At 44.2% G+C, this 12,547-nt stretch overlaps 1 protein-coding gene across 2 annotated transcripts in view; it reads left to right on the top strand.

Annotated features, from left to right (window-relative positions):
- Window positions 1-12,547, top strand: part of hs6st1a (heparan sulfate 6-O-sulfotransferase 1a) — a 50,038-nt gene that overhangs the window by 33,555 nt on the left and 3,936 nt on the right. Inside the window, exons 2-4 of one of the 2 annotated variants that reach the window (XM_031848043.1) lie at window positions 8,516-8,738; window positions 9,810-10,058; window positions 11,907-12,220. In XM_031848043.1, coding sequence (XP_031703903.1) covers window positions 8,516-8,738; window positions 9,810-10,058; window positions 11,907-12,220 — 786 coding nt within the window. Of the gene's footprint in view, window positions 1-8,515; window positions 8,739-9,809; window positions 10,059-11,906; window positions 12,542-12,547 lie in introns of those variants that run through there. The other variant, XM_031848041.1, reaches the window with a different exon arrangement.

The raw sequence follows: 12,547 nt of genomic DNA, 5'->3' as shown, positions 1-12,547 counted from the left end.
ACACACACACACACACACACACACACACACACACACACACACACACATTCGCGCGCGCACTAATCCCAGCCAGAGGGGAGGTTTTGTGTGTACGAGTGTGTTAATGAATGTGTGCGGCTGCCTCTGTAATGGGGCCACCTGTCTACTCATTAGCCTCGTTACCCAGCCTTTTAATTGCCCCCAAACTCTACATCATGTCTCCTCCTCCGTCTTCTCCTCTTGCTCCCCCCTTCCTCACTCTTGGTGATTTCTCGTCATCCCGTTAAATGACCTATAGGGACATATCAATAATCTGACATCATCTTCATCATACAGTGGGGATTATGTCATACTGTGTGTGTGTGTGTGTGTGTGTGTGTGTGACTGCATGTGTGCTGGGATTGGGCGGGGTAATGGGAGTGCAGCTCGTCCATATGTCAGCATATTAACAAAGTGATTGCTTTGACCTCAGTATCGGGAGGCAAATGAATATGACGCAGAGTGGAGGGGAATTTGTACACACCCACACACACACACACACACACACACACATGGCTGCCAGGTTGATTTGTGTTACCTTGAACAACCTAAAGCTCCGCCTCCATTCCTCTCATTTTTCTGGCTCATATCTCATCTCCTTTTTTATAGCTGCATGATTGTGAAAATGGACTCTGGTCAACGTATTTTTCTCGTACTACCGCGTTCACACTTCCAGTCGTGATTGTTTGTCTCGGCTTCAGGAAATTAAAGCAGATTGTTTTATTGGATTTCTTTGCATACATTTTCACTGTATTTGTCTCAGTGCAGTGTTTCTTTAAGTCGCTGAGAGTCCTTTTTTTTCACACAGTCTTAACACCCTTATTGTGGTCCTTATGTACAAATTCGGTTAATAATGGCTTCTTTATTACTTTGGGACGCAGCTGCAATCCAAAGGCAAAGAATCTGTCGCTGTTTGTCGTGATCTGGCTTAAAAGCAAAGAGGTTTTTGGGCGATTGTATTTTCTTTTCTATGGCTAAGCCAATCCACTCTGCTTTTCATACAACATGATGAGCATGAACATAGAACGTTTGATATTTCAGAGATGTGGATGAAAACAGTTTATGTAATTCAATGTAGTGAAATGTTGTAAATGTCTATTTGTATGAATAAAATATCAGACAGGAATGTCTGTTTTTGCCCAATTCAGCAAACCAATACCAGACACATCAGTGCTTATCATATTGATGCAAAAATCTAAAAGGAAAACCAGAAATATGGAAAAATAAGTGCTGAGACGACGAGTCAATCGATCTATTGGAAGCAGAAGAAACAACAGAAAATGAATCAGCAACTTATCTCAGAATCGGTTACAAATTGTATTCCAGGATTTGATCCTTTTTGTTATATATGTTATTATAATTTGAAGATTTCACCTTGGGCTCTGGGAAATTATAATGGGTATTTCATACTGTTTATAGTCAAAACAATTCATCGAATAATCAAGAAAACAGTAAATAGATTCATCGATAATTAGAAATAAAGAAATTCAAAATATCCACAAATATCCACAAAGCAGTCTACGAGATAGGAACCAGGTATACCTTTTGCACAATCTCTGACAGTAGAAAAATGTACATCTCCTGTATCTGATGTCGTCATACCACCCAATACTGTCAGGGACACATAACTTTAAACTGTTAAAAAACATGAAAAATGATCCATGATGACTTGTGCAGTCCTTCCTGTCCTCCACCCGTCTCCCTCTCACCAAATCCATCTTATTCTCTACATACCTCCCCCTCCCTCTCCCCGTCTGTGTCAGACAGCTCTCTGGGCTGTTGCCAGTCCAGTTACATGAGAGAACAGGCGGCGGTACATTCCCGCTGAACATAGCTTTGCACTCAGGGGATTCCCTCCCCTATCTCTCTCTCTCTCTCTCTCTCTCTCTCTCTCTCTCTCTCTCTCTCTCCCTCTGCCCTCTCTTTGTTTGTGTCCATTGCTGTACCGTAATGTCCAACTCGAGCTGGGTCACTTCCATCCGAGTCGCTCTTCTCCCTGTTTGCTTCTTACCTTTGTCTGGTTGTCACGGAAAGGGTGAATTTTTTTTTGTTGGTTTATTCTGAAACGCAGTGAGCCATGTAGGGCTGGGCGGTATACCGGTTGAACCGGCATACTGCCCAGCCCTAGAGCCATGCGTTATTTGGCACTCATGTTTTCACACGCTCCTTTAGCGACGGCAGCACGGCGACTCTTATTTGTATTGCCAGCTTGCATTTATTTGTAAAGAGCACCTTGCATGCAGAGAAGAATACTTTGACAGTACCTGGGATCTGAGGCATGCTCCGTGTCTTTAATAACAAAACAAGACGTTTAAAGACACCAGCTTCGGTTTTATGACCGTAAAAATGAAATCGCACCAGACCCAACCATTAATCAATTAAGACAATAATCTTCAGATTCATTAACGATTGGAAATGTTATTTGCAGCCGCATGTAAATCATAAATCATGCCTCACTGTTGTTTGAGTCCATTAAGCAGGATTCCAACATTAAAATTCATCTGTGTTTTTTATAATCTGCTGACTGACTGTTGGAATGATTGGCAGCATTTTGTTTTCCAGTAATCAATTCACCATTTAAATTTTAAAATGGCAAAATGTCCATTACGTTTCCCCTGAAACCAAGGGGATGGCTAAAAGTCGCTTATTGTGGAAAAATGTAACAATTCTGTCAACAGAAAAATATCCAGCAACCACTTTGATGATTTATTAATAGTTTCAGTCAATATTCCCAGATGCCAGCTTCTTAAAAGTGATGGTGGCTTTTAAATATCTTTTGGTGTATTGAACTTCAAGCACTTTGAGGATGTCACTTTTAGTTCTGGGAAACTGTGATGAGTATATTTTCATTTTACATTTGATAGATTATTCAATAATAAAGGTAATCATTCACAGCCGGGGTTTGGAATTATTGCGTATTTTATTTTATTGTAAAAACTTGGCCCACGTGTCCCAGTCCCACTGCCCGGACACATCAGCACACAGCATATCAAATTGCATCCAGAAGTCTGCAAATCTCCGTCAGGATGTTATGATATATATAAAATGTGAACACTTGCAGTGGAAAGAATTCAGAAACCATAACGTCTTGGCACAACAGGATTTCTCTCTTTGCTGAGGGAGAACAAAGAGTTTCCACAAGTTTTCTCATATTGAACCACAATCTCCTGGATGTCTGCTTCACTCCAGCATGGCCCCTCTGTGTCCCCTCCTTTGCAATACTGTCGCCACCGGCTTCTCTGTTACTCTCTGCTTTCTCACTTGTCTCTCGTACGTCTTCTTTGTTTAAAGTTCAAGCTACCAAGGCAAGCTGTCTGAATCCTGAGGCTGTTATTGATCGACTAACAAAGAGAGAGGGAGGGATAGAAAGAGCGAGTAGATGGAGGGAGAGCGAGTAGATGGAGGGAGAGCGAGTAGATGGAGGGAGAGCGAGTAGATGGAGGGAGAGCGAGTAGATGGAGGGAGAGCGAGCCGAGGGCAGGCGGAGATGACGCCCCGAGAGCTTGTCTGAACCGGAGGCTCTATTTCTGTCCGTCTCGGTGCGTCATTAACAGAAGACACACCGGACAAATGAGATGACAAATGGTGAGCGCAGGAGTGAAGGGTGAAGTTCAGTCTCGAGGGGTCGCCGCAGACAGAGGGACAGGATATCCTGCAGCCTGTCGGCTCACGACCATGTCTGATTGTTCATTGTCTAGTGCATGAGGCCGGTGCATCTCCAACCTGACCATTGTTTTGGGGCGGATTGTTTGTGTGTGTGTGTGTGTGTGTGTGTGTGTGTGTGTGTGTGTGTGTGTTCAATCAAGTGTCCAAATATGACTTGTGTAACTGCACAAATGGAACAGGAAGGACTTTGTGGAAGTCTATTGAGATTCAAGTCCTGACATGTCGCTCCTCACTTTCCCTTCTCTAAATACACCCACACACACACACACACACACACACACACGCACGGTTCCTCTGCATTTACAGCTAGCACATTCCACAGGGACCATTCCTCTGAAAGCAAAGGGAGTGAAGGCACACTGGTCGGCACTTCCAAAGCTCTCCCTGAAAGTTAAACTATACACACACACACACACACACACACTGTCATGTATTTCCAGTTGACACGATTGCTACAACCAGTTAACTTAAGTTTTTATTTCTGTAAGTTGACTTGGAACAACTTCTGTTGTGTCAATCACATCCTCGCTTGCCTCCTTTTTTTTTTTTTTTTTTTTTCTAGTCCCATTTCATTGCTGAACAAATCCCAGATGTGGTCATACTGCAGTTAAGCGCCTCAATTACAGCTGTTCTTTTTACTGCTTTGTCTGTCTCTTGTGAAGACAGACACCACTTTTGCGTGCTAACTCCGGTCCACCGTTGTGAAAAACGCCACACATGTTTGTTGACAACAATGTAGACGGATATTAAACCGCAATCCAAAACCCAAAGGTATTCAGTTTACAGTGAAATGAAACGGAGAAAGTCATACAAATTTAAGAAGAAATTAAAGGTACATTTCTTAACACATCCTTTCATTTTATGAAGTTATTCAGAACTGATTCTCAATACCAAGCACTAACCCAGACCCCCATCAGAAATGTAAAACAGTATCACTGGTTTTGGTTTGTTGGCATCCTGCAGTGATTTATTAAACCAGGCCATGAAATACACATCCTGCCACTAACCTTAAACCTTCTTTTTACAAAAGCTGTTGGAGTTCAGGGTCATTTTTAGAGGTGGGAAAAGAGCGGTGTTGTTGGGTGGATCTGGTTTCAACAAACATCCGCGAACTATTAATAAATCATGGCCGCTCTGCACAGAGGGATGCTGTTGGCGTCACCATGTTTGTGTGTTCTGGGTACGTAAATCATACTCTGAGCGCAACCTTATATTTTAACAAGACATCTAAACATTTTCACCCTCCCTTGAGGAAAAAGAAAAGACTTTGTATCTCTAGTGTATTGCAGGCACAAACCACCTGCGTTATTTCTTGTGCTCCTGTTGCTTCCCTGTCGTATAAAGAAAGCTTCCAAAAACACTCTTAATTTGCATGAAACCATAAAACAAAAAATGCTAACTCCAGCATGTCAAATTGTAGACCTAACCCGTATTAATCATTCTCCTGTTTCTAACTTTTCAACAACACTAACTAAAACTCAAAAAAACAACTCAAACCTCACCATTCCTCAATTTGCGGTGCGCCCTCAAGGACGTTACTCTGGTTTGAGATTTTAACAAAACCACCTCCTAGAAGGGAGAATGCATCGTAATCAGGCAGAGACAACCCCTACAGATGGAGGCAGGCATAAGAGATGGGCTGACGGAAGAGAAGCGACAGAAAGGGAAGAGAGGTTAAAGAGAGAAGGTGGAGATTGCAGAAGGGGTGATTTGTGACCCACAGGAAACAGGCAAAAGGGCTCATTTACCCTGAGCTCTCAGGGACCATAGCACGCCCAGGCGCTGTGTGTTTCCTCCTGATAACGAGCTCAGCAAGCTCACATGTACTCACTTGACCAATGTGGTTTTTTTAGGGACAAAGCTGGTCATTACTGGGTCAAAGCTGCTGCTGTTTATTCCTTTATCCTTTAAGTTTGACCATGGTCATACCAAAGAAAGATGGTGAAGAACTACAAGTATTCCTTGTCTCCTTAGATAATTGTACAGTTGGCAAGATGGAGAAGCCAAAGAGTGTCTCATTCTCACTTATTGCAGGGCGAGTAAACGCACAGATGTGCACAGATGTGCACGAGAGGTGGTAGCGATGGTGAGAAAAGACGGGTGAAAAGTGAGAAATTCCTCTAAGAAATGTCCCGCTCTTACAGCCTTAGTTCTTTTATTCAGATAGAACGATCGGGGTGAAAAAAATAAATACATATTTAAACAGATAAAGCGAGAGATAAAAGACTAAACTTGTCCCACAGCGGTCCAGAAAAAAAAGCTTTGTCACACCTCTCCCTGCCAAACACCAGCTTTTATTTTTTATCAGCCTACTCCAAACGCCGCCGATCCGGTGGGATGAATCTCGCCGATTAGTTGACATGTGTGACACCAGATGAATGCAGTTTTGAGAGGTATTCTTCCAATTGATGACACAAAAAAATATATACAGGGGAAGTTTTCATGAAAAATATATCACACGTAGTCTGCAAGAGGGCCACCGCCGAGCTGCTGCTCCCAGACTGCAAATTCCTGCGTTCAGCCGGAGGATGATGTGCTAAAACCTCGACGGTGAGAGATTGAGCGCTGTGTATTAGCTTTGCAGTTAATTTGACAAGTTCACGTACGCTCCGACTATAAGCAATATCACCTGTGAAGAAGAAAGAAAGTGCCGCTCAGAGGCAGGGAGCGTGTGTGTGAGAGAGTGTGTTAAAGGGAGTGGACTTGTGTGTGTGTGTGTGTGTGTGTGTGTGTGTGTGTGTGTGTGTGTGTGTGTGTGTGTGTGTGTGTGTGTGTGTGTGTGTGTGTGTGTGTGTGTGTGTGTGTGTGTGTGTGTGTGTGTGTGTGTGTGTGTGTTTATGTGCATGTTATTTATTTATTTTCCCTGGTAATATGCCTGAGCCTTCATTATAGCTGGAGCCATAACTTTGATAAATCACTTGGGCTCGGGGCCCTCACTGCTTTCACAGTATTAGAAAACTAATTGAAATTCTCTTCCGCCCCCTCTCTCTCTCTCTCTCTCCCTCTCCCTTTCCCCCCCCCTCGCTCTCTCTCTCTCTCTGTTTTTCACCCTCTCCCTCGTTCTCTCCACCCGTCTCTGTTGCGAGGGCCAAACAGTTCTGTGTTTTTTCAGTAGAAAAGAAGCCAAGAGGGGGGAAATGTCATCACTGATTTAATAGGCGTAGTCTTACCCAGAAACACACACAGAAGGCTCACACACACACACACACACACTGCACTCTGGGGAGTGTTAGGAATCCTGATAATGTCATCATAGGAATCTCCATAATGTACCCCGGTCTCTGCAGTCTCCAGTGCGACTGTGCCTCTCCCCTCCCCTGGTTTTGATTAGATCGGTCATGAGACTTTAGGTTTAGGTTGATGGGATTTAGAGTTTAGATACTTCTTTCTATGGCTGTGATCCCCTGCTGTCCCAGGATTGAGGGTCTGTTTGGTTCATTGCCTGGGATCTCCCAGCTGCCACTGGATTTAGGGTTTAGTCGTTTCATTGTCCGTGATCCCTCTGCTGCTGCTAGATTTGTTTCATTTGAAGGGATCTCTCCGTGCTGCAGCTAAATTCAGGGTGTGGTTGTTTTGTTGCGCAGGATCTCCCAGATTTGTTTTTGGGTTTGGTTTGTTTTATTATCCAGGTCAGGACATGCGTGCCGCTCCTGGATTTGGAGTTTGGTTGTTTTATCGTGCATCTCTCCGCTGATGCTAGATTTCAGGTTTAGTTGTTTCGTTGTCCGGGATCTCCCTGTTGCCACGGACTGATTTTTTTTGGGGGGAAGGTATAGCCACTTCTTCTTAATGTCCAGACACTGCTGCTGTTTGTGTGACACTTGGGGCTTTGTATCCACCCAGCAAACCCCTCCTCTCTCACTGGGTGAGCTTTGTAGTGTGAAGCCAAAAGATTTAGTGATGGAAGCAGAGAGTCTGTGTGTATATGTGAGGCGGCTTGTGCGGACCGGGCCATTTCATGGAGTCCTGTCAGCACACAACATTCTCTCTGAAAACATTCCTCTGCCGTGATGCAAGCCCAGCAGAGGAGGGCAGCGTGTGTGCCTTTCGTGTATTTTCGACCAGCGGCATGTGTCTGTTGCCCAGACAAATCCATACCATCGTTGCCAGACACACTGCAGGCACATAAACACACAGACACACACACAAGTTCCATGTGTGTGTGTGTGTGGTTAATGAGGATGTGTTGATTGATTAGACTGCAGTAATTAGCTGGAGTGTGAAGGCCTGGAAAGGTCTCCGCTCTGGTGGGAGTGTCCCCTCTGGAGAGACATAGAACTGTGCTATGCACCATTACGTTATATACACACACACACACACACACCACAGAAACAGTCCCATCCATATCTTAGATGCGGAATGAGTCATCTCTCGCAGGCAAACCTCATACTTGCAGGAGGAAGTGTGTGTGTGTGTGTGTGTGTGTGTTTCAGATACTGAGACATAAGGATGTTTGCAGCGTGGAGATGTGTGTTGCAGAGTGAGATGTGCTTGTGCCAGCAGTTTTTGCTTCAGTACATAGAGCCCCCGCGGTGCTGCACCGCGTGGCCCAAAACACTGACCTGTTCCTCTGCCTGACAAATCAACTCTCTCCCTCACCTCCTCTGCTTCCTCATTTGTAGTTTCACATCCTATCAGCTGTACAGATTTCACAGAGCTGCTTCTAGTAAATAATATGGTATTTAGTATGGCAGCCTAAGTCTTTAGCCTTCCTCTGACTTGAGTTTTGTGGATGTAGACCGAGCTGCTGCAGTAAAGCGTTGTACACAGCGCCACCACATGGACAACAGAGGATTCACAGATTTCTTTTTTTTTTTTTTTTCCCCAACAGGAAGTTCTACTACATCACTCTGCTGAGAGACCCTGTGTCTCGATACCTCAGCGAGTGGCGGCATGTGCAGCGGGGAGCCACATGGAAAACCTCCCTGCACATGTGCGATGGACGGACGCCCACGCCCGAGGAGCTGCCCTCCTGCTACGAGGGCTCCGACTGGTCGGGGTGCACCCTGCAGCAGTTCATGGACTGTCCCTACAATCTGGCCAACAACAGACAGGTACAGAGGAAAAGTCCAATATAACCAGTAGCTGTGATACTGGCACACACACACACACACACACACACATGCACACACGCAATCAGGAGTTCACCTGCTGGCCATAAACACCTCAAATTCACACCTTCTTTTCTGATGGCTTTCTCAGTATCCCACCTAAATGTGTTGGTCAGCTTATCTCACATGAGCCTGGGGCTGTTATTACTCAGGGTCCCATGGCTTATGAATGTGGCACACACACACACACACACACACACACACACACACACACACACACACACACACACACACACACACACACACACACTTGAGACATCCTGTTGTACTCTTGTGAATCCAAATCAGTATGCTGCTCCTGTGCTGTAACACAACAGCTCCAGAATACACTCAGTGAGGAAGTGATGTCTCACTTTGGAACAAATTTACCAGAGTTGAAACTGCTTTAGTTTTAGTACAATGCCTGATCAAGGAATCTAATATAATAATAATTATGAATAAAAACACATTATAGGATGGAGAACCAGTAGTTTTAAATAATATTTTGTATTTGATCATTTAGTTAGATGTAGAGCTGCAGTTATTAATCAATTGATCAATAGTTTCAGTAATATTTAAAGCACAAAAGGCCAAAAAACTTTTTGGGTTCCAGCTTCTCAAATGTTATTTTTACTAATTTTCTTTGTCATTAATGGGAGTAGATGGAACATTCAAAGGTTTTGACAAAACAAGCAAATTGAATGCAATTATTTCCGTAGACAAAATGATTAATTGAGAAAATAATGTATAATAATGGATAATGAAAGTAATTATTAGTTGCAGCCCTAGCCAGATAATTAATCAGTTATCCAGTCATCAGTTAATTTGTTCTTCATCATTTCAGCTCTATTCAGCATCAATGCAACACCTGATTGTTTGATTAAACTTTTGCTCTATAATCTTTTCATAAAGCCTTTCTGGCACTGAGGTTCAAACACAAGTCCCTTTATTCAAAGTTGCATTCTTTAAGACTGTCGTTCACAAAATCATCCCCCGATTTCTATAACCTCCTTCGCTTCCTGTTCCTCCCGACAGGTTCGTATGCTAGCGGACCTGAGCCTCGTCGGCTGCTACAACATGTCCACGGTTCCAGAGAAGAAGAGGGCCCAGCTTCTCCTGGAGTCGGCCAAGAAGAACCTTCGAGACATGTCCTTCTTTGGTCTGACAGAGTACCAGAGGAAAACCCAGTTCCTGTTCGAACGAACCTTCAGGTTGCGCTTCATCCGGCCTTTCATGCAGTACAACAGCACCAGAGCTGCAGGGGTGGACTTGGACAACGCTACGGTTAGTGCTGCTGCTCAGTCATCTTGTGGAGATTCAGTTCTGTGGGCAGGAAGCGAACATTCAAAATCTTACATTAAAAAAAACATGATCTGTTTAAGTAATCCAATGCATTATTAAAGATTAAAGCAGTGGATCCCAACCTTTTTCGGCATGTGACACCTTCCGAAAACGGTTTGGGAACCATGTAGTCTAATCCTAGACCGGGAACCACTAGGACCACTAAGCAGAACAAGTACTTCTACTACGTTATGACCAACGTCTCTCTAAGAAATTAAACATGGCAGCCGTAGCACATTCGCTTACAGACTAGAAAATATGAAGAATATTTGAAAAGGGAAAATAATCCGAAAAAAATAAAACTAGAAGATGAGAAACAGAGGAACACAGTGGTCTTCTATTGCTGTGAAATGAGTTGGGATGACTGTCACCGTTTAAAAAAAACAAAAAAAAAACAGCAGCTTCAAACGCGTTCTTCACACTTTGATTGGTCCAGTGTGGCAGTTCTTAGGCTCAATTCCCAGCAAAAAAAAAACTATCCTCCAGTACACAGCAGACTGGTGATTTAAACATCAAAACCACCAAATAAAATATGCCCCGCTGACAGAGAGGCTGGGGAAAGTTTATGTGCTTATTATCACAAAAGCAGAAAAATATTACTCGGTAAAAGTGTGACAGGTTGGCCAAGGCTGTGTGTGGCATTTTGAGTGAAAACTTGTTTTCAAAAGTAGCTTTCAAATTGAATGCTTAAAAAGGCACTGTGTGAAATTGCGACACTATTTCATTATTTCTAAAATGTCAAGTAATTACATCAGCAGGTGAAGAGAAGAATATTTACTCTCCACTCCCCAGCAAAGCTGTTGAAAGCTCATTTATATCCTCGTGCATCAAGATCCCAGCGAGTCATTTCTGATTGAAACTGGTTTCCAGCTAACGTGACGACTGTTCCCTGATACGTGAAGTCTTCGTGACGACTTGAGCTCAGCGCCGTCTTCCTAGCTTTGTGCCGGGTTGTCCCCCGTGCTGCCGATCAAACATCTCTAATTTCTCTATCGCCGATGCAGCGCGCCGTTTTCCCTCTGTTGACGCACACATGTCTCACAAATTATATCCAGCGCTCCATTGCAGATTTCAAAGGGATTTTCTTAATTAAACACATTTTCCCCCCTCCATGTTGAATCCACACACAGCGGATGACACACGCCAATAAACCCAGTTGCATCGCACCAAACATCAAACACGTTTCTGTTATCTCACTCCACATATTGCCAACACACTTTTTTTTCCCTCTGTTCCTCTTGTGTTGGAAGTCCTATAAAGCTTTTGTACAACAAATGTCATGTAATAGGGCGCTCCACAGCATGAACGTTCACCGGGAGTACAAGTCTCTACGCGTCCTCCTATACAATAATCACAGGTTTTAAAAAAAGACTGTGCCCTCTGGGTTGTACGCTCTAAGGCCATGTTAAGATCCACTTTAGCCCTCTCGTTCATTTGAATGAAGCAAAAAAAACAAAACTGCTTTTACTTTCCTAAAAGAAGGACCAAAAATGTGTCACTGGCCAGATTGGAAATGTTTCCTACTCTGAGACAATTAGTAAATATGGGCCCAGATTGTCTACTGTGGAGACTATCAACTCTGCATGTGTCCTTTTCATTCATTTATTTAATCCACTCAAACATTAGAGTCACACCACAATCACTACAAACCAAAACAGAGGAACATTTAAGTTTAACTTAAGTTCCTCAGTTTAGTTCCATGGATGCTGCAAACTTTTGGTCTCAAATGGCTAAAACGTTTCTTCCACCTCTTCTTTACTGAAACATTTTGTCCGTTCGCCTCCTTGTCAGATCCAGCGTATAGAGGAGCTGAATGAGCTGGACATGGAGCTCTACGACTACGCCAGGGACCTGTTCCAGCAGCGCTACCAGTACACGAGGCAGCAGGAGAGGCGGCAGCAGCGCATCAAGAACCACATGCAGCAGAGCCACCAGGGCCTGGGCCTGGGCGTCAGCCTGTGGCCCTCCCACGGCCGGCAGAGCTCGGTGTCGACGCTGGAGGACGGAGAGGGGGAGCGGGAGGAGGGCGAGGAGGGAGGCAGAACCGAGGAGGCGGGCGGCAGGCTCCCCACCGAGGACTACATGAACCAGATCATCAACCGCTGGTAGCAGCAGAATGAGAACAAACACACAGACATGCATATGTAATGTGAAACACACACACACACACACACACACACAGAGTGGCACCTGCTCAAAAGACCCAAATGACTGACAAACAGACTTTACTGGAGAGTTGGGCTACGGGAATGAGAGTTGCAGTGGTGGCGATGGAGACCTGGGCTTGGTCGATTGCATCAGCTCACATTACTGAGGTCCAGTTGTTATTAGCACCCGCTTGCCCTTTCTTCCCTTCCTGCCCCTCTGAGTTCCTCTGTCTCTCCTGAGAGATATTTTTAAGAGTTGCTGAGCACTGAGCATCTCATCCATGC

The sequence above is a fragment of the Anarrhichthys ocellatus genome, unplaced genomic scaffold, assembly GCF_004355925.1.
Source record: "Anarrhichthys ocellatus isolate YVR2014 unplaced genomic scaffold, GSC_Weel_1.0 scaffold7, whole genome shotgun sequence".
NCBI lineage: Eukaryota > Metazoa > Chordata > Actinopteri > Perciformes > Anarhichadidae > Anarrhichthys > Anarrhichthys ocellatus.
The sequence above is the reverse complement of the archived record's forward strand: the minus strand, read 5'-3'. Positions and strand labels throughout refer to the sequence as shown.